At 45.5% G+C, this 21,503-nt stretch overlaps 2 protein-coding genes across 4 annotated transcripts in view; one reads left to right on the top strand and one right to left on the bottom strand.

Moving 5' to 3' along the window:
• CIMAP2 (ciliary microtubule associated protein 2) overlaps positions 1-10,115 on the bottom strand; it is a 41,761-nt gene extending 31,646 nt beyond the window's left edge. For 2 of the 3 annotated variants that reach the window (XR_011975840.1, XM_072649587.1), the window contains exons 1-3: positions 9,979-10,115; positions 5,231-5,321; positions 3,818-3,982 (exon numbers count right to left, since the gene is read on the bottom strand). Coding sequence is in view for 2 of the 3 variants with exons in the window: in XM_072649587.1 (XP_072505688.1) it covers positions 3,818-3,982; positions 5,231-5,321; positions 9,979-10,031 (309 nt within the window). In the remaining variant the exon portion in view is untranslated. Of the gene's footprint in view, positions 1-3,817; positions 3,983-5,230; positions 5,322-9,118; positions 9,254-9,978 lie in introns of those variants that run through there. The other variant, XM_072649588.1, reaches the window with a different exon arrangement.
• A 7,099-nt stretch (positions 10,116-17,214) lies between these two features.
• Positions 17,215-21,503, top strand: part of TTC22 (tetratricopeptide repeat domain 22) — a 31,823-nt gene continuing 27,534 nt past the window's right edge. Inside the window, exon 1 of the mRNA XM_072649585.1 lies at positions 17,215-18,005. Coding sequence (XP_072505686.1) covers positions 17,364-18,005 — 642 coding nt within the window. The 5' untranslated portion in view covers positions 17,215-17,363. The remainder of the gene's footprint in view (positions 18,006-21,503) is intronic.

The raw sequence follows: 21,503 nt of genomic DNA, 5'->3' as shown, positions 1-21,503 counted from the left end.
CCCAAGCAGCTGAAATTGGGAAAGGCTTCATTCAGAAGATAGTGCCTGATGGTTTTCAGAAGAAATCAAAGCTATGAAAGAATGCTGTCAATCACTATTGACATGAGAAATGAAATTAAAAATGGCTCCGAGCTACCACCACCCATCAGATTGGTTAATATGACAAAAAAAAGGGAAATGACAAATATTGGAGGGAACGTGAGGAAATTGGGACACTACTATACGGTGCTTATGCAGCTGTGAACTGATCCAACTATTCTGGAAGGAAATTCAGAAATATGTCCAAAGGGCTATAAAACTGCCCATATCCTTTGACTCAGTGACGCCGCTGCTAGGTCTGTATCCCAAAGAGATCATTAAAAAGGGAAAAGGACCTACATGTACAAAAATATGGCTAGCAGCTCTTGTAGTACTGGCAAAGAATTGGAAATTGAAGGGATGCCCATCAATTGGAAAATGGCCGACCAACTTGTGATATATGAATGTAATGGAGTACTGTTGTGCTAGAAGAAATGATGAGAGGGTGATTTTAGAAAACCCTGGGAAGACTTAAAAGAACTGATGCAAAGTGAGATCAAGAGAACACTGTGCACATTAACGCAATGTTGTACGATGATCAACTGTGAAAGATTTAGCTGCTCTCATAAAGAACAATAATTTTGGACAGTTCCAAAGGACCCCTGATAAAAACGTTATCTACCAACAGAGAACTAAGAAAGTCTGAGCACAGATTGAAGCATAATAATTTCACTCTATTTTTCTTGCTTTTTCTCTTTGCACATGGTTAATATGGAATATGTTTTGTATTATTTCTTGTGTATAATTGATATCAATATCAATTTCTTAATGGGTGGGGGAGGGGTAAGAGGAAAACAGAATTTGGAACTCAAAAAATTTTAAATAAATAATAAAGAAAATGTTATATAATGAAAATATTATTTTTCCTTTTAAAAAAAATGATATAGAAAGACATTCTCCACAGTGGGAGGGGCTGTTTCTCAAAGTGAGAGATCTAAGAAGAAAACTGTGGTCCTGGGCAATAATGAGCTCCTCCCCACTGAAGGCATTCAGGCAGATGTCACAGAAGGTCCTTTGCAGGGAAGGTGTACGTGGGAGATGGTCTGAGGGGAGGGGAGACTCAACTAGATGCCCTCAAAGTTCTCATCTTGTCTATAATTATAATTTTTCTAAACTTGTAAAAACCTCCCAGCTGGGAAATTTCGAAATCACTAGTAAACTTCACTAAATCTCTCCAAGTCTCAGTCTTCTTATGTGTAAAATGGGGGTGATAATAATAGCACCCAACTCATAGGGGTTTTGTGAGGAGCAAGTGAGATAATCTATGTTAAGTATTTTGCAGAGTTTAAAGCAATCTAGAAACTTCGGTTATTACTATTACCAAAGTCAGAAAGGCCTTGACTTAAACGCCACTTCTGACAATTACTAGCTCCATGACCCTGGGCTAGTTATTTTACCGTTGTCTGCCTTGGTTTCCCCATCAGTAAAATGAGGGATTGGACTCCATCACTCACCTCCATGCCTTTACCTGGGCTATTCCTGCCTGGGATGCACCCTCGCCTCACCTTTGCTTTTTAGAATCTATTGTTTCTTTCAAAACTCTGTTTAAATGATACCTTCCACATGAAGCCTTTCTTGACCCCTCTCACCCACCAACTGCTAAAGCCTTCTCTCTAAAAAAAAAAACAACAAACCCAACTACGTTTAATTTATTTTGTATTTAATTGTTTATCTTCATGTTGTTTCCCCTGATAAAATGTAAGCTTCTTGAGGGCAGAATCAATTTTGGCAGGCTATGAGGAATGGGTGTTGTGGGTAGGGGATAGGGTGGTGTCTGTGTCCCTAACTCCTAACAGTGTCTGGCTAAACTTCATTGATTTGAATTAAAAGGCAGTATTTATGTACTTCAAAATGTCAGGTCTTTTAAATAGCTTCACCCCTTTGAAAAGTTGTTTTTAACATATTAGACTTGCTTTGGATGCATGCTTACCAATAAAAGGTTTCTTAGAAAAATTTAGAATGAATGGGCTGCCTTGTTAGTGAAGATCTCAATACAGAATTGACATTTTGAGAGAAACCACCCCCCCACCTTGCAGTTGTCCAAAGGAAACTGGGCTTTAGGATTGATTGTAGGGCCTGGGATGGACCTTGGAAGTTTTTTCATCTAACTTTTTCATTTTACAGAGGGGGAAACTGAGGCCCATTTTTGGGGCCAAAGAGAATGACTCAGTGCAACCCTTCCCTGATGGTAGAAAAACATTCAACTTTTGATCCTTTGACTAGGACCTCAGATGTACCTGACAGATGATAGGTGAAGGTCACCTTTGTACCTGGTGAATAGGAAGCATCTGAATACAGAACAGGATGGGAAGGACTTATGAATGAAAAAGAAGTTAAATGAGTTATAGGGAGAAACAGCAAAACTATAGTAATTTACCCCTTTCAGACCTAGATAAATCCAATCAAAAAATAAACAAAAAATTAAAGAATCCTAATAGGATTTTAGAAAATAGATGAACTAACTGGCAAGGCTGTGGGAAAACAGGTGTGTTTATGCACTGTGAACAGAGCTATGAACCAATCCAGTTATTCTGGAGGGCAATTGGAAACTGCCCAAAATGTTATTAAACTGTGAAAATTCAGCAATGCCATTCCTAGAGCTAAACCTCAAAGAGATCAAAGAAAGAGGAAAAAGAACCTATACGTAAAAATGCATTTCTATCCAAGTTGGGTTTTTTGCAGCAGCAGCAAAAGACAAATTAGAGAGCAAGGGGGTATCCATCAATTTTTGTTTAGTTGTGTCTGACTCCTGATGACCCCATTTGGAGTTTTCATGGTCAAGATACTGGAGAGATTTGCCATTTCCTTCTCCATCTCATTTTACAGATGAGGAAACTGAGGCAAACAGGGTTCAGTGGCTTGCCCAGGGTCACACAACTAGTAAGTGTCTGAGGTCAGATTTGAACTCGGTTCTTCATGACTTGGGGCCAGGTGCTCTATTCACTAGCTGCCTATCTGTCAATTAGGGAATAGATAATGAAGTTATGAAATATGAAAGTGATAGAATACTACTGTGCTATAAGAGATGATGGAGGGGATAGTTTCAGAGAAATCTAGAAAGACTTGTACAAAGTGATGCGAGATGACATGAGCGGAACCAGGAGAGTAATTTGTATGATAACAACCATGACAAAAGAAAGACAATTTTGAAAGACTTAGGAACTCTGATCAATACAAATGACCAGATGCCGTTCTGGAGGATTCACAGTGAAACGTGCTACTCACCTCCTGCAAGAGACGATGCACTCAGGCATATTTGGGGGACATGGTCAACAGGAGAAAATGTTTTGCATGACTACATGTGCGGGTAAGAGGGGTTTCATTTTTCTTTCTTTTCTCAATGGGGAAAAAGGGAGGTGGGAGGGAGAGAAGGCATATTTCTAATGACTACAAAAATAATTTAAAATAATATTTAACCTTAAAAATTAAAAAAAAAATAATGAAAAAGAAAATCCCAAGAGGATTGCAGAATTACAGAATTGCAAAACTGGAAGAACTGTTTTCACAACCAATTAGTCTAACCCATATGTGGATAAAAATCTCCCCTTACAACGTACCTGAGAAGATAGAAGAAACGCTCATTTCACTCTTGGTTAATTTTTAGGAATTTTTCCCAGCATCAAATTGGGATTACATTTGCATCCCTGCCATTTAATATTGTGGGATCAAGGGATAATTAATCTAAGAACATGAATGGAGAGGAGAATCCTTATCAGGAAGGGGAAAACAAGGATCTTACAAGGAATTTCTTTTCTTTGGCGACAGATTTATACTGGAAGTGAGGCAACTGGGTCAACCTGGTGGCCTCCTGAGCCTTGGCCCATCCAGTTCCAATGGCTTTCTTCACCTCCTCCTCATCAAAGCATCCATCACTGACGTGGTACATTCCAGGTCCTATATGGGTCTAAAAGTCAGAACAGGGCTGTAATTGGCTCTCCAGGGTCCTGCTCTACTTTACTTGAAAAAGGCAGAATTATGGGCACATAAGAACATCAGAGCTGGGAGGGAGCTTAGAATAGGATATGTCAGAGCTGGGAGGAGCCTGAGAATTGAGAGGAACCCAGAAGTTGCAATGTTTATACTTGAAGGAATCTTAGTAACCTTCTAGCTAAATCAACCCATTTTTCAGGTGAGGACATGCATGACCCAGGTCAGAGAAAGGAAATCTTTGGCAAGGCTAGATTTGCACCTCAAGTGTCACAGTGCTAATTCCACCATACAATGTCTTCTCTCTACCTTTTTTTTTCTCCCTGAAACTTTCTTCTACAGTTCTCAGATGGGGGTACAATTTACTGAGTTTAGGCTTAAAGTTCTGAGGTCTCACCCAGCTCTGACATTCCCTGTTCCAAGGTCCCTCCGAACCCTGACATCCCCTGTTCTAAGCTCCTCATCACCTCAAGCCTGGCCTTGAATAGACTCCTGGTGGACCTGCCTGCCCTGAGTCTCTCCCCCACCCCAATCCATCCTTTGCTCATGATCTTTCTAAAGAGCATGTCCCTTCCCTCCTCACTAAGTTCCAGTGGCTCCCTATTACCTCCAAAATCCAATCTAGAGGAGATAGAGGGTCCTCGGTTTGCCTTTTAAAATGCCCTTCTGAGCCTGGTGCCTCCTTCCTATCCAGTCTTCTTACCCCTGCTGTCCCCATACAGCCCGGTGCTGCAGAGGCAATTCCCCCTTGCTGGTACTCCCACTGGACCTGCTTATTCACTGCCCATCCCCCCATGCCTGGAATCCCATCATTCCTCGAGGCCATTTCCTGGCCTCCTAGGCAGAGTCCCTCTGTCTGCACAGCCTCCACTTTGTCCTGTTTCTATCTTGTGTGTCCAGAAATATCTCATATTGTCTCCTCCATAGCACCATGACCTCTGTGAGGGCAGGGACCATTCTTTCCATCCCTGGTGCTTAGCACAGGCCTAGTACCGACTAGTCACTTGACTTGATTAGAACCATCCCAAAAAACCCTTTTCAGGAAAATATTTCAGGATGTTCTGGTAAGGAACAGGGTTTTGATTTGGGGAAGAGTACGGTGTTCCTTTTCATTTTGGTTCCGCCTCCCCCCCCTTGCCAAATTCAGAATTGAGAGACATCCCTGGGCATCCCCTGTCTTAGAATCCCCTTCTTCAGGCCTTGACCCTGGGGTGGCAGCACTCACCCTGCTTGGCAGATAGTGCTTGGAGTACAACACCTGAGGGAAGTTGGGTGTTGGCTTCTTCGGCTGTGTAATAACTGCGGACACGTCAAACCTGGCCCAGAAAGAGACAACAGAATCTCCAGGTGAAATACTCCTGCCCTGATGGACCTGCTGGGAGATACTGGGCAAGCCCCCTGCCCTTTTCTGGGTCTCTGTTCAGGAAATAGCTTGGACTTTGATCTCAGGACATTTTATCTGAAAAATTATTAAAACAGCCTCCCCCTGCCCCCAAAGAACTTTACGTATTACAGCTATTGAAAGTGACATGAGAAATTTAAATATTGTAGGATTATTATGAAAATGGTTTTGACCTCATGGACCCCCGAAATGGTCTTGGGGATCCAGGGGACCCTCTGACCACACTTTGAGAACCACAGAAGTGGATATCTCTAAGTTTCTTGTCCAGCCCAAGTACTCTGAGATTCTTACATCACCACCTATTAAGGAAGGGGAAAGAGGTCACTAAAAATAAACTGACATTATAGATTACTAGCATTTGAAGAGACCTGAGATAATGTGTCAGCTTCAACACCTACCTGATGCCTGAAAAATCCCTGTTACAACACTACAGGAATGGGTACCCAGCCTCTTCTTCAATATCTCTGGCGCCAGGAAACTCATCCCTTTGCAAAGGCAGCCTACTCCATCTTTGGCTAGCTCTGATAGAAATGTTTCCTTGGATTGAGCCGGTATCTGCCTCCCATAGGTCCTAGTTAAGATCTCCAGGGCCAAACCAGCCTTTCAGAGAGATGAAGGGAGTTGCAGGTCTGACATAAGAAGTACAGTGGCAGAGATTGTTGAAACTGGAGGACAGAGAGGCAGAAAGGATCCTCACAGGGCCAGATGTCTCTCCACCCACATAAGGAATATGGTTAATAAAATGAATTGTAATTCCATTTTTCTCAATTCAATTCAGCTGCTCAGCACCAACTGAGCACTTACTCTGTACAAGGCATTGTACTCTATACAGAGAATACAAAGAGAAAGACAAACCATTCCCTGGCTTTGGGTCACTTTACATAACATAAAAACATAAAAACCCAAATGAGCAAATACAAGATTACTGAAGAAGGGAATTATTTCTAACAACTAAGGGGATCAAGGAACACTTTCACAGGTAAGAGGTGGCACTTGAATTCTTCCTTGACAGAAGCAAAGTAGTCTATGAGATGAAGGTGAGGAGGAAGTGCTTTCCAGGCACAGCCTAGGCAAAGGTATTGAGGTGGGAGATAGAATTCTGAGTCTAAAGAACAGCAAACAGTCTCAAACACTCTGAAACGAGGGTGAAAAGTAGAGTAAGAAGAATAATGGGAAATCATCCTAGAAGGGTAGAATGGTGCCGGATGGGTAAGGGGCTTGAAATGCCAAGCCAAGGAAAAGCCTTGGGGCCACAGAGAGACACAGAAGAAAGATTTACGATCAGGGGAATGAGAAAGTCAGCACGTTCATTCTGTAGCTTTGTGGAAAGTGGGTGGGAAAGTGGAAAGGCTAGAAGGCGGGAGATGTTGCAAAGAAAGAGATCTTATAAGAAGGAAATATGGGCTTATCTTTCTCTCCTCTCTTCTAAACCAGCTATGTGGTACCCTGGGTAAACATCTCTAGTCTGGAGTCAGGAAAATCTTGAGTTCAAATTCAGGCTCTTTGGACACTTACTTTGGGCAAGTCACTTAACTTCTGTCTGACTCCCTTTCCTCATTTGTCACTTAACTTCTGTCTGCCTCCCTTTCCTCATTTGTCACTTAACTTCTGTCTGCCTCCGTTTCCTCATTTGTCACTTAACTTCTGTCTGCCTCCCTTTCCTCATTTGTCACTTAACTTCTGTCTGCCTCCGTTTCCTCATTTGTCACTTAACTTCTGTCTGCCTCCGTTTCCTCATTTGTCACTTAACTTCTGTCTGCCTCCGTTTCCTCATTTGTCACTTAACTTCTGTCTGCCTCCGTTTCCTCATTTGTCACTTAACTTCTGTCTGCCTCCGTTTCCTCATTTGTCACTTAACTTCTGTCTGCCTCCGTTTCCTCATTTGTCACTTAACTTCTGTCTGACTCCCTTTCCTCATTTGTCACTTAACTTCTGTCTGCCTCAGTTTCCTCATTTGTCACTTAACTTCTGTCTGCCTCAGTTTCCTCATTTGTCACTTAACTTCTGTCTGCCTCCGTTTCCTCATTTGTCACTTAACTTCTGTTTGACTCCCTTTCCTCATTTGTCACTTAACTTCTGTCTGCCTCCATTTCCTCATTTGTCACTTAACTTCTGTCTGACTCCCTTTCCTCATTTGTCACTTAACTTCTGTCTGCCTCCATTTCCTCATTTGTCACTTAACTTCTGTCTGCCTCCGTTTCTACAAATGAGGAAACCTACCTCTCAGGGCTGTTGCGAGGATCAAATGAGATAATATTTGTGAAGTGCTTAGCACAGTTCCTGGCACATAGTAGGCACTATATAAATGCTAGCTATTATTTTTATGAAAATTTTTGCAATCTAGCTTCTGACCCGAACTGAAACCACTCTCTCCCAAGTCACCAATATCACTTAACTTTCAAATTTGTGGTCTTTTTTTCTCCTTAAAAGAGTTATTTGATTTTAGAAAATGAACAGTTAGTTTCTCGCTCTCCCATTTCTTCCCCTCCTCACCCGATCCCCAAACCTTTTTATAATTAATATGCATAGTCACACACTAACCCAGAGTATCACAAGGATCTCTTCTTTTTTTCTCTCTAAATTATTTTACTTAGTGATGTAATCAGCACCCATGGATTTAATTGTCAGATCTATCAGCCCAACCCTAACCTCTCTGCTGACCTCTGGTCTCATATCTCCAACTGCCTATTGGAAATCTCATACTGGCTGTCTTATAGACATCATAAACTCAACTTGTCCAAAACTGAATTCATGATCTTTCCTTCAAAACTCTTTTCCCCTCCAAACTTATTGCTGTAGAGGGTAATACTATCCTCCCAGTCCTTCGGGCTCCCAACCTAGAAGTCATCTCCACACACTCTCATACACCCACCTCAGGTTATATCCAAGGTGTTGCCAAGGCCTATCAATTTCACCTGAGCAACATCTCTCAAGAGACTTTTCTTCCTGAGTTCAAATCTGGCCTCAGACACTTGCTAGCTGAATGGCCCTGGGCAAGTCACTTTACCTTGTTGACCTGTTCCCTCCACTCCACTATCTTTGCCAAGAAAACCCCAAATAGGGTTACAAAGAGTCAGACAACTGAACGTGTGCTAAGTTCAGGGACTCAAAGAGGAGTAAAAACAGTTCTTGCTCTCAAGGATATCACATTTTAATGAGGGAGATAACATACAAAAATATAGAGAATAAATTGAGGTTAATCTCAGAGGGAAGGCACTAAGATTAAGGAGGACTGGGAGAGGGATCTAGCAGAAGATGGATATTAAGATGGGATTTGAAGGAAGCCAGGGAGGCAAGGAGATGGAGATGAGGAGGGAGCAAATTCCAAGGATGGGCTGTCCTTGTATCGGGAAGATGGAGTGTCTGGTGAGAGGAAGAGTCAGGAGGCCAGTGTCATTAGATTTCGGAACATGGAAAGGGTTGGGGGAGGAAGGAGGGGACTCGGTTATGAAGGCTCTTGAATGACAAACAGATTTTATATTTCATACTGGAAGTGATAGGGAGCCAATGGGGGTTTATTGAATCGGGATGGGACACGGTCAGATTTCCATCTCAGAAAGAGCAGTTTGACAGCTGAGTGAAGGATGCACTGAGGTAGGGCGAGGCTTAAAAGGCAGAGAGACTAACCAAAATGACTATGCATGCGGTGATGAGGTCCTGGACCAGTGTGGGGGCAGAGTCAGAGGAGGGAAGACCTCCACAAACACTCACAAATGAGTTTATAGCTGTATTTTGTACGAGATATCCTCAGGTGCTCACGGATTGGTGTGTCCCCCAGATCACGGAAGCTCCTCCAGCGCAGAAACAGTTTCATTGTGTCTTTGGCTCCCCGGCGCCTGGCACATAGTAGGTATTTAATAAGCACTTGTTGATATGAATGAAGATGCTAATGCATGGATGGAGGTGAGAGTAGGAGGAAGCTAAATCCCGCCGTTGTGGGCTTTGCTGAAAGGGGGGCTCCCTCCCACTCGCCGGGGGCTCCCCAGTTCAGAGGCAGGGTCTGGCGCGGGTCCCCGCTGCCTCTGTAAGCTGGGAAGCAGCTGCAGATCCGCGAGCCCCCAGCCTGCAGGAATGGAGATCTTGGGGGGGGGGGGGGGGAAGGAAATTAAGCACACCAAAGAGCTCGAGGAGGAGAGGCAAAAGAAGTCGGATCTGCGTCGGGAAAGGATCGCCCATTAGGGTTCGTTACTCGGCTTCCCGGTGGCTGCAAACTGAGGCCAGAGAGGGGAGGGCCAGTACTGGCTCAAGGTCACGGAGGGAAGAAGTCACAGAGCCGGGATCCCAGCCAGGTCCTCTCCCTCCAAATCCAGCGCTTTCCGCGATCTTTCCTTAGGTAGCACTTGAGGCCAACTCTTAGGAAAGGACATTTAGAAATCATGGAACAATGAAGGAAACTGAGGCCAAGGAGAAAGGACTAGCCCAAGGTAACACAGCAAGTCAGTGCTATTGGCTGGATTTAAACCTAGGGCCGAGGACCGCTGGGGGAAAACAAGGGGTAGGGAAAAGGAGTTGCGGCCCAGCCCGCGCCCCTCTGGAGAAAGACCACCGTCCCCTGAACTCCCCAACCCCACCTTTCTGATTGCACCCCGAAGGGCGCTCCAGTGAAAAGCTTGGTCGTAGCCATGTCGCAAAGTCCGGAGAAACGTTTACAGACTGTGCAGGGAGTTCCCTGGATCCACTGTAAGCTTTCGAGAACTTGGGTCGGGGGGCACTAGCCTGGGAGCTCGCCCCGCCCCCCAGCTGCCAGGCAACGCCCTCTAGGCTCTTGTGACCTGGAGTTGCGGGGGGGCGGGGGGCAGAGAGAAAGGAGCAAAAACGGAATAGAGCGAGTGGATGGGGAAGAAGATAAGGGAGGAGAGAAGGAAGAAAACAGAGGAAGAAAAGGAAGGGGAGAGAAAGCAAGAGGCTGTGTGCAAGTATGGAATAGAGGAGGGAAAGGAAGGAAGGAGAAAGAGAAAAGAGGGGCATGACGGGAGGGGGAAGGATGGAGAAATAGAAGGAGGGAGAGGCATGTCAAAAAAGGAGGTGGATAGAGAAGGGAATAGGAGAAAAGAGGGACACACAAGGGACAGTCATAGAGGAGAGGAAGGTGAAGAAGGGAGGAAAAAAGGAGTACAGGAAAATGGATGGAGGGGACAAAAGAAGGAAGAAAGGGCTGAAGGAGGAGAGGGAGGAGGAAGGAGGGGGGGAGAGTGAGGAGAAGGGGGAAAGCAGAGGGAAGAACGTGAGGAAGGGTCCACCTGGGCTTCCATGGGAGCCTTAGCCCCATGACCTGTGCTGGCCCTCCTCCATAACTCCCTATACATCCCATTTCTCACTCTATAACTTGGAAACACCCAAGCTCAGCTTGGCCACTGCCAGTGTGCAGGACAGCTATTTTCTCCACAACGCACCTCACCCCCTTCAGCATCTGTTTCAAACCTTTTTCCCTTTCCTGAAGCTTCTAGCTTTGAATCCACATGACTTCTTTCCTTGAGAAGCCTGAGGCTATTAGACAGGAGCTGCACAGCCCCTCTTCCATCCAAATCTCAGCATTGTCGGTCTCTTTCTCCACTTTCCTCTACTTTTCCTTCCAGAGGAAAATGTATCCCTACTTCTCACTAGCACTAAACTCTCTCCTTGTGCCCCTTGTTCTATTTCCTATGATCTCCTGGACTTTGACTTGACAGCCCCCCTTGTTTTTTTTAATGCATCCTCCACTATCTTCTCTCTGTCTGCTGACACATTCTCAAGTATCCCCAATCCTAAAAGAACTTTCCCCTGACTCTCATTTTTGGGGGAGTAGATGCATAATTTCATCACCAGGGGGAACTCCCATTGAGAAAGCCAGCTTTCCTCCAAGGCAGTTGGTTTTTTCTAAGGTCCCTTCCAACTTTCAGTTTGGAGCCTTTTGCCAGGCAGCACCGGTGGCTTTATCATTCATTCGAACACAAGCCACACCCTTCCCCCACCTCACTGTGTGATCGTGAGCAAGTGACATCCTCCTGGACCGCAGTATCCTTAACTCTACAATGAAAAGAGCTAGATGAGTTGGCCTTGGAGGTCTCCTCCAACTCTAGGCAGTATTCTGCCTGTGATCCTGATGTGTGCCAGGCAGCAATGTTGAGTGTGTTAAAATGGATATGCAACTACCGTGATTTGCTTAAGCCCCCCAATTATCCAGGTAAAGGAGAAGAGCTCTATGGCCATGTTAGCTAAGATAGAGTGGCTTGACATAACAACAGTCATTTGTGGTGACCAAGAGTAAACCCAACTGCATGTGCAGAAAATCAGCAGCTCTGAAGCCAAGTAGGCTCATACCAACTTTGAAGCAGACCCTGAGTCATTTGGTGGTTCATGGACCTTTGAGAAACATCCATATCTTCAGAGACTCCCTTCACTGTTGGTTATGGGACTCTTGGACACATCTTGTTTTTTGGGTTTGGGAGACATCCCTTTACCTTATTGTTTGTACTCAAACCTAGAACTGCCAGGCCTGCTTATCACCAAGAATGCCTTCTGATATGTATATCAAAGGGCCACAGCTCGGACACCTGGAATTCCTCACTTCCCGGTTTCCTGGGTTTCTCCCTCATTCCTTTCTAGGATCTGCCTAATTCCCTGCCTTTCTTTGTTTGAAAAAGCATAAATATCTCCCTCTTTCCAAGTGGGCCTTGAACAGATGTGGATCCTGCCTCACTGTTCCATCCTGAAAGCTCCAACTCAGGCAATTAATTCATTTATAATCTGGGAATACTGTGATCGACTCACTTTTTGGACCTTGGCTTTCTTCTATTTTAACAGCTCACAGGGGTTTTTAATTTAACAAGCACTAGAAACTGAGACAAAAATGAATCAGTCCTTGCCCTTAGGTAGCTTACATTCATTCAGAGAAAACAGCACACACACACACACATATACATATGAGAGGATACAGAATACAGTGTCTCCCAAAAGTCTTCATGTGGTATTAGTCTATTAAAGCATGTAGTTAATACAATAAACAAAACAAGGCAATCAGAGGAGGGATGGATCAGGAGGCAGCCTTGGAACTGAGGGAAAGGAAGCACTCTGGGAGGTTGAGGTCAGGAGGGTATGTATGGTGAACCCACCTGTGAAGAGGTATGATGGTAAGAGATAGAGCATCAGGGATAAAGAAAAGAGGCCAGTTTGTGAAAAACAAACAAGTCTGGAAGGACAGGCTTGTGATAGATTATGAAGGATAATCAAGGCCACATAGAGGATTTTAAATTTGATTCTAGAGGACATAGGGAGCCATTGCAGCTTCTTGAGCAAGGGAAGTAGGAATGGAATACTCCAAACTGTGCCCAGGTATATCACTGTTAACAACTGTAAGGACTTGAGTTAGTATCCATCCCTTTTGGAAAGAATTGCACATAGGTCAGGGTCCATGCTTCTGTGATTCTAATAGATCTCATCCTGGGCCTTCTCCAGTCATCCTGATGAATTCACTGGATTCAGATGGCTCTGGAGGAGAAGTGAGGCTGGTGACCTTGCACAGCCCTCCCTCACTCAAAAGAAAGTCAAGTGCAAATCATGTCATCGTTTCTCTGATATCATGGCCTTTTTCAAAAAGAAGGACAAACAGAAACAGATTCTAATAGATTAAGGTATAAAAGTGGGGGTGCATGAGGTCCACAAAATTCCTGAACTCAACCAAACCAGATTAAAATGTCCTTGGGAAACATTTAACAAAACAAAGAAAAATACAATCTAATTTAGATAATGCTAATTTTCGAAGTCAATATGCCTGTGGCTGGGGTCCATTGTCATTTGAATTTGACACCATTAAGGTTTTAAGACTCTAACATTCTCTGTGTTCTAACATTCTGGATAAGGTTCTAGGATTCCATGTATGGAACACCTGTGAGACCAAAGACTGTTTCCTCAAACATGTATTTGTTGATGGAGAGATTAAAGCAAGATGGTTATTGCCCCCTCTTGGCAGTTTACGCTGGCTGGGAAGACTCTTGACTAACAATGTAACTGGGGGACTCTCTTTGCAGCCCTCAGTGGAGCTGTCCAAGTAGGCCCCATCACCCATTCTTGTTTCATCTGCTTCATAATCCACCGCTTTTCATTTGTCATTGTCTAAAGTGCCCCGTGTGTGTGTGTGTGTGTGTGTGTGTGTGTGTGTGTGTGTGTGTGCACAGAGTTATTTTCTGTCTCCTGATGAGCTTTCCCACATCCTAGCTGTCTCCCTTCTCCCCAGCCCCTCGCACACAGATCCCACAGGTATCTGAATCTGGGCCACCCAATGCTCAATGGCGCCACAGGGAGGCAAGACAGGGGCAGAGGGAAACAGAGACAACCACCACAGCAAGAAGTGACGTTCGTAGAGTCTCTCAGGTTCACCTGCTTCTGGAAGCCTTTCCCTCTCCCCCTGTAGAGCTGATGCCTGCCTTCCGAGGTTCCTCACTTTCTGCCTTGTAACCTTCACCACCTCATCCTCACATCTTGTTTGTGTGTTGTTTGCATGTCTGTATCCCTTCAGACTGTGGGCAGGGCTGTCGGTGCCTTCCTTTTTATCCCCAGGGCTTAGTGCAATGCATGGCATGTAGCAGGCATTTAATAAATGCCAGTTGGTTTTATTTGTCATTAAACACCTTAGAGATCATCCAGTTTAACTCCCTCGTTTTGCAGTAGAGGAAACTGAGGCCCAGGGAAGGGGCTTGCCCAAGATCACACAGGTGCTAATTGACAGAGATCTTCTGGGTGTGTGTGTGTTCATCCTTCTTGCCAAAGAAGACCACGCCATCAGAGAAATGATGACATGACTTGCACTTGGCTTTGAGTGAGGGAGGGCTGTGCAGGCCACCAGCCTCACTTCTCCTCCAGAGCCATCTGAATCCAGTGACCCGATATTCATCAGGATCGCTGGAGATGACCCAGGATGAGGCAATTGGGGTTAAGTGACTTGCCCAAGGTCACCTAGCTAGGGAATGTCAAGTGTCTGAGGTGAGATGTGAACTCTGGTGCTCTATCCACTGCACCACCTAGCTGCCATACAGAGTAGCCAACCAATCAAGGGCAGTACCCCACTAAGGCTCTGGAGTTGGCGGAAAGCCCCCAAGGGGGCCCTCAGAGATGTCCCTAGAAGGAGGCTGTTCTTCTGAGACTTGGAAATCATTCATTTGTAACTAATTTGGAGGAAACCAGTAGATGGAGCTGGCCTCCTGCTTATATAGTTATACATAAAAAAAATAAGGTATCCATAAAATCCTTAAAGACTAATCATTCTATAAAGATCAGTTGCTTTCTTCATAGGATTTAAATCTGAAGTGATAACAACTAGAAGATAACATGTGTCAAATGCTTTAAGGTTTGTAAATCACTTTTTTTTTTAAACATACATCATTTCTTTTTACCTTCAATAACAACCCTGGAAAGTCAGCAAGGTGGTGCAGCGAATAGAGTGCCAGGCCTGGAGTCAGGAGGACCTGAGTTCAAATCTATCCTCAGACACTTCCTAGCTGTGTGACCCTGGGCAAGTCACTTCAGCCTGTTTGTCTCAGTTTCCTCCTCTGGAGAAGGAAATGGCAAACCATTCCAGTGTCTGCCAAGAAAACCCCAGCTGGGGCCATGGGAAGTCAGACACAATAACAGCCCTGGGAAGTAAACACTGCTGTTCCCCCCCCACACACACACAATTTACAGTTGAGAAAACTGAAGCAAACAGAGGGTAAGTGACTTGCCCAGGGTCACACAGCTACTAAGTATTGGAGGTCACATTGAACTGAGGTCTTCTTGATTTCAAGTCCTAACTAAGAACCTCATGAGTGCTCATGTTTGGGAAGGTATTGCTAATTCAGCATTGTGAAATTTCAGGGGGCTGGTAAGAGAATTCCAGGGCCCAAAGACAGGGAATAGGTTCCATGTTAGGGGCACCATGGAAGGAATATTGGATTTGGCCAGAGGTGTCCAATACCCAAGGGGAGCATCTGGCCCTGAGTACAGCCAGAATCATATTAAAATGTAATTGAGAAATATTTTTAAAGCATAACAAGAAAATATAAATACATATATAACATATTTTTCAAACTAAGTCAGTCTGCTATAGCAGGGATCTTTACGTATAAAGTAGTGGTCTATGTTTCTATTTGAGGTTGACACCACTGCCCTCCAGTCATGAAGATTTGGGTTCAAAACCCCCTCAAACGCTTACAAGCTGTGTGGCTCCAGGTCAGTGATTTAACTACTCTAGGACTCAGTTTCCCCATCTGTAAAATGACAGAGTCCAACTTTGTGACCTCTAAGATCCTTTCCCAGCTCTAGATCTCTGATGCTATGATGGGCTCCATAGGTCCCACAGACAAAGCAGTAGAGACACACCCTTCTTACCTGAAAATAATCCACAGGATTTTGAAAGAGAGAAGAAGTCCTCCTAGTCACTCTCAGAACAATCAGACATCCTTGGATGCTAATGTCTATATCTCAGATCCTCTGCAAGTTATTCTGTGGGCATCAGACAGCATTATTTTGCCCAATTTACAGAGGAGAAAACTAAATCTCAGACCAAATGACCCACAGGGGTAGATGTCAGAGTCAACAGATGAAGCCAGACCTTTGGTACCTTTGTATCTCCAGCCCCTAGTCTAATGCACCTGACAGTCATCAAACAAATAAACAAACAAATGAATGATGAAATGAATGAAAAACTGAATGAATGAATAAATAGAATATTGAATTCTCAAACCAGTGCTCTTCCCGAAATCCCATTGTTTGACTCCTCTCCTTATTCCTGGAAGACAGTTCTGTTTTCAAATAAGCTAAGATTCCATGAGGTTTTTTGATCTTTCAGTCCACTAAGACCCTCAGACTTTTTCAAGATGTACTGCTGTCTAGTTATTCCTTCTACATATTGCACTGTCTAGTTGTGTCCTTATGAAGTGGATTTCTTCTCTTTTTTTTAAAACACAAGTGTAAGACCTTCATGTATCCCTACCAAACTCCTCTGACAAAAGAGGGAACAGAGGCCAGAGTGGAGAGGGGATTGGCGTAAGGTCATACACTGTTAGTGGCAAGATCAGAACTGGACTCCAGTTTACCCAACAGCCTAGTCCGTGATCGTTCTACTCCCTTCAACTGTCTCCCCATCATCCCTCTCTTTCACAACACATCTGGCTTGGCAGGGCTGGTTTTAACAATTTGCCAGAACAAAAATTGAAACAAGTCTCCTAGCTGTTCAGCCACACCTCCTTCTGCCATCTTGGGAATCACTCCCAGGAGGGTATTGTATGTAGAGGACTGGAAGGGGAGTCAGCAAGCCAGCACTCAGATAGGCATCTTATTCCTGGGTATTTTCCCACCTATCAAGCTAGGACTGGGGCTCACGTCCATAGTCTGCTGGTTCCTATTGTGTGACCTTGGGTGAGTGATTTGCCTCCTCTGGGCTTTGAGTCACTAGTCAAGACCTCATGTGACCCTCTAGGTCCTGAGATGCCACACTTTACTGAATCTAAACATCACATGAAGTTTGGACTCAGTCACTCAGTCAAAGGGTGGCATCTGAGGACCTAGAGGGCCACATGTGGCCTCAAGTTCACAGGTTCCCCACTCCTGGACTAGACAATTGCCAAGCCCACCCTCAGCTCTCACCCTTGAGACCCCTCAAAGCTCTGAATCTTCTCTGGTTTGGGCAGTCGCCCAGCACCCACTGACCTTTACATCGCATTTCCTCTAGGGAAGCCTCTCCCCAACAAGCTCCTCCCCCAGACTTTGACAAACCTGAAGAGCCAGGTAGCAGGGCTGGGCCCACAGGTAGAGGAGAAGAAGTTGTTCCCTGCTGGAACTGCAGCAACCTAGGAGTGTGGGATCACAGATTGGAAGGAGCCTTAAAGATCATCTCATCCAACCCCCTCATTTTACAGATGGGGACTCAAGCCCAGAGAAGGGAAATCACTTGCCCAAGATCACACAGCTAGGAAACAGCAGTGCAGGGACCTTCTTACTCCAGATGGAGGGCTCGCCTCCTGACACCATGCTCCAGGTCCCCCTTGATGCTGAGGCTCTGCCCCTGGGAGACAACATGGGGGAGATGCCCGAGGAGGACATAGAAGCCCTCATGGAGGAGATGGATTTCCTCCCTGGCCACTTTCACCTGGACCTGAACCTGAACTTTGAGCCAGGCTCCCGAGCCCCCTTCCGAGGCCGGGACATGAAACTGCAGAGAGAAAGCCTGCGGTCGGAGCTGGAGTTTGAGACTGGGCCCCTGCAGTATGCAGTTAGGAACCTCCTGGGTGTCTTCGCCTTCTACCTGGAGGAGCTGGAGCAGGCTCGGGAGCTCTTCCTGCAGGTGACACAGGAGGCGCCGGACAACCTTAATGCCTGGGCCAATCTGGCTTATGTCTATGATCAGCTGGGCCTGGAGCAGGAGGGAGCCCAATGTACCGAGACTTTATCCAGCCTCATGGGCCTGGAGGCTGAGGATGAAGGGATGGCTGATGGAGACCTCACGCTCCGGGCAGCCCGCTGCCTGGCCGAGCAGGGCTATGCTTCAGCTTTCGATGTGGGCTTTGTGAGTGAGAGTGACCAGGTCCAGAAGCTGACTGCCGGCATCGCCCTCTATGATAAAGGCCTAGCGTATGGGCAGAAGAAGGTCAGTGACCCACCCTGGTCCCTTCAGGGGTGCTTTGGTTCTCTGGGGGATTTGGAGGGGTGATGGGTTAAAGGAAGGGGTTTAGGAGGCTGAGCAAAGATAGAGCCAGTGTTCCAGGAGGCAGAGAACAAGCGTTGATTAAGCACCCACTGTATGGACTTAGCTACCCACTTATTTATACATCCAACACATGTAGATTCCTAAAATGGTTAAGCCAAGAGGGATCAGCCGAGCTAGAACTCCATCATCTGTCAGAGCTGGAAGGAACCTTGAATGGAGAAGGTTAGAGCCAGAAGGGATCTCGTAGGGCATCTAGCCTAACTTTAGAAGTTCTCCAGCATTGTCTAGACACTGCTCAAAGATGTCCGGGGGAAGAAGGTGATAATCAGTCAGTCACTCAGGATGCAATTATTAATCACTTAGTACATTCCAGGCACTGGGCTACACACTGAGAGTACAAAGAAAGACAAGGACAATCCCTGCCCCTGAAAAGCTGACATTCTCTTGGGATGTTACAAGGTCTAGACAGAGTAGTTGCAGGGAACCTTAGTCCCTCCATCCTCATGTTTATGGAGCCACATCTGGATGATTCTGGGTGCCCGCTTTTAGGAAGGATATTGACAAGCTATAGGACAACCAGGATGGGCAGAGGATGGGAGAACATGTGTTGCAGTCATCTATCTGCTGAAGGCTCTGGGCCCATTTAGCCTGAAGAAGGGGAGACTCTGGAGCCCATGGTAGCTGCCTTCAGGTTTGTGGAGGGGAGACAAGATGTGGCAAAACCAAGAGCCATGGGAGAGAGTTTCAGAGAAGCAGATTTAGTCTGCATGGGAGGAAACACTTCCTATTAATTCTGGCTATCTCAAAGAGACTTGGGCTACCTCGTAAAGTAGTGAGTTCCCTGTCCCTGTGGGTCTCCAAGCCAAAGCTAGGCTGTTACTTCTCTCCATACATTGCAATCCAGTGACAGTGACCTCTTTGCTATTTCTCAGATAAGATACTCCCTCCATGTCTCGAGCCTATGCATTTTCACAATCAGATAATATAATAATAAAAAATAGCTAAAATGCATGTAGCACTTCACAAAACGTTTTTAATTTATTATCCATTTACTGTCCCTCCCCTTCCCTGTTCGTGCCTTTCCTGTGAGCTAATTTTCCATTTGTTATATAGAGATAGACACACATGTATGTTTGTATGCATATATTTCTATTTATCGTCTCTATGTAGCTGTTTTCTGGTAGACCATGAGCTCCTTGAGGACAGGGACTGTTGTTTTGCTTTTCTTTGTATCCATAAGCACCTGACAAACAGTAGGAGCTTAATAAATGCTTGTTGACTTGATGAGTTGGTTCTTAAGCAGGTTCAAGACTGGACAAGATCACTGTGACATCACTTCCAAGCTCCGAGATGCTTGAGTTCTGCTGGGGATACATTTTGTCCCTGAGGCTAAGATATCTTGTGTAAAATGATCAACTGCTGGGAAAGAGGCAGATGCATTCTATAAATGTGAACACCATTCCTAGATTGTATAGAGTCTAGAACCTTCAGTGACTCCCCACTGGCATTCCCATCAAGTCTGGACTCCTAAGCCTAGACTCCAAAACCACCCCACAATCTGGCCCCACCCGACTTTGCCAGCCTTACATCTCACTATTCCCCTTCATGATTTGTAACATGCATCCCAGCTGGGATGCCCATTGCCACTTTCTACAGCCTGTGGTCTGCTCTCTGCATGGTTCTCATGCATTTCCTCCTCTATGAATGGCCTTCCTCTGATCTCTGCCTGGTGAAGCATTTTCCTTCACTCAAAGCTTAGCCTGGGTGCTTCCTTTTCTGGGCAGCCTGCCTCAGTTCCCCCCAGTCAACAGTGATTTTCTTCCTCTTCAGAAGCCCCACTGGCCTTTGCCTGTCCTTTCTATCACTCATTTGCAGTAGATGCCCATGGATTGAAGGCAAGTCTTTGCTCATCTTACGTCCACAACCAGACTGTAAACTAAAGGTCTAATATCCTGGTGCATTTTTCTTTGTATGTTCCCTGCTCTGAACACAGGGCCTTGAACATGGAAGTGGTGCAAGACACATTCATGGAAACAAATGTACTATTTCCTGTTTTCATAGATACATTCTGAATCCGTGATTCCCCCAGAATATGACACTCCCATGTGAGGATACTCCCTCTACCGAGGCAGGCTGGCACCTTCTCTGAAGCGTATGGTCTTAGAGAATTGCCCAGGACCTTGGCAAGTGAAGTGATTTGCTCATGGTCACATATACAGAGTCTTGATGACTCAGAAACCAGCTCAGTAGGCATGATTCCAAGCTGACTTTCCATTCTGGGTTCTATAGGCTAAGGACCCACCCAGCACAGTTCCAGGCACATAATTACACTTAGTAAATGCTTGTTGCTGTTTATCGGCTCTAACATCTCATGAGTCTCCTTCTTAAATATTAAACAGTATGGAAAAGTGACCACTCCTATGCACTCTGAAGTCCTCTCCCTTTCCTATGCTCCTCTCCCCCCGCCCTAGGGGTCACACTTTCCCTGGCAGAGAATGGCAGGGCTGGAGTTGGACTTTCAGAGGTCACCCAGTTTTATGTCCCCCTGTTTACAGATGAGCAAACAGGCCCATAGGGTGAAGGCCACCCAGTCAGACAGTCAATCAAGCATTTAGTGAATACTTAATATATGCACACCACACACACCATCAGTTTCAGGTGAGGGATGATCAAGGCAGGCTGCCTGGAAGAGGTGAGGAATAGGGACCCCATTGGAGGTTCGATCATTGGACTCTGTACAGGCTGCTCAGGACAGACCTCACTTGATGGGGAGTGGGGAGGAGGGAGTTAGTGGAGAAACCCGTTTGCATTGGGCCCCAGGAAGATACCGGGGAAGTGGACTTAGAACAACGTAGTGGGGTGTGTTGCCCTGGGGCCCTGAGGGAGGCTGACTCAGGCTGGGCGGGATCCCCAGCAATATCTCTCCAAGCTCCCTGTCCTTTCTCTGGCCTTTTCAGAAGACCTGGGTCTGAGTCTTAGCTTTGAGACTCACTGACAAGGTCCTCAAAGCTCTCTGTCCCTCAGTTTTCTTGTCTGTAAAATGGGCTATGATAATCATAAAGGCCACAAGGGTATTTCAGGGAAACCCCACTTTAAACCGTAAAGTGCCATTGAAATGGGAGTTATCATTTCAGCTGTCACCACCATTGTTCATGAGGGGCCATAGTACCAGAGAAGGGGAGAGGGAGTCCCTTGTCCTTGGTGCAGCTGCCTCTGGTTCCGAGGGATATTACTGCTCATGATCATTCATTTCCACCATTAATTAAAAAGTCCAAAGCCTCCCTCTGTTGCCACTAGTGTCCCACACAAATTCTACTCCTTGGCATTTCTCACAGTCTGGCCAGAGAGACAAGACATGAACAGGGCAACTCATCCCTTACTGAAGATATTACGTCCTAGGGAGTTGCTTGAGACCAGTTTGTCCATGATCACATGGCT

The sequence above is a fragment of the Notamacropus eugenii genome, chromosome 2 (genome assembly GCF_028372415.1).
Source record: "Notamacropus eugenii isolate mMacEug1 chromosome 2, mMacEug1.pri_v2, whole genome shotgun sequence".
In the NCBI taxonomy this organism is placed as follows: Eukaryota; Metazoa; Chordata; class Mammalia; order Diprotodontia; family Macropodidae; genus Notamacropus; species Notamacropus eugenii.
This window is presented reverse-complemented; position numbering and strand designations above follow the sequence as displayed.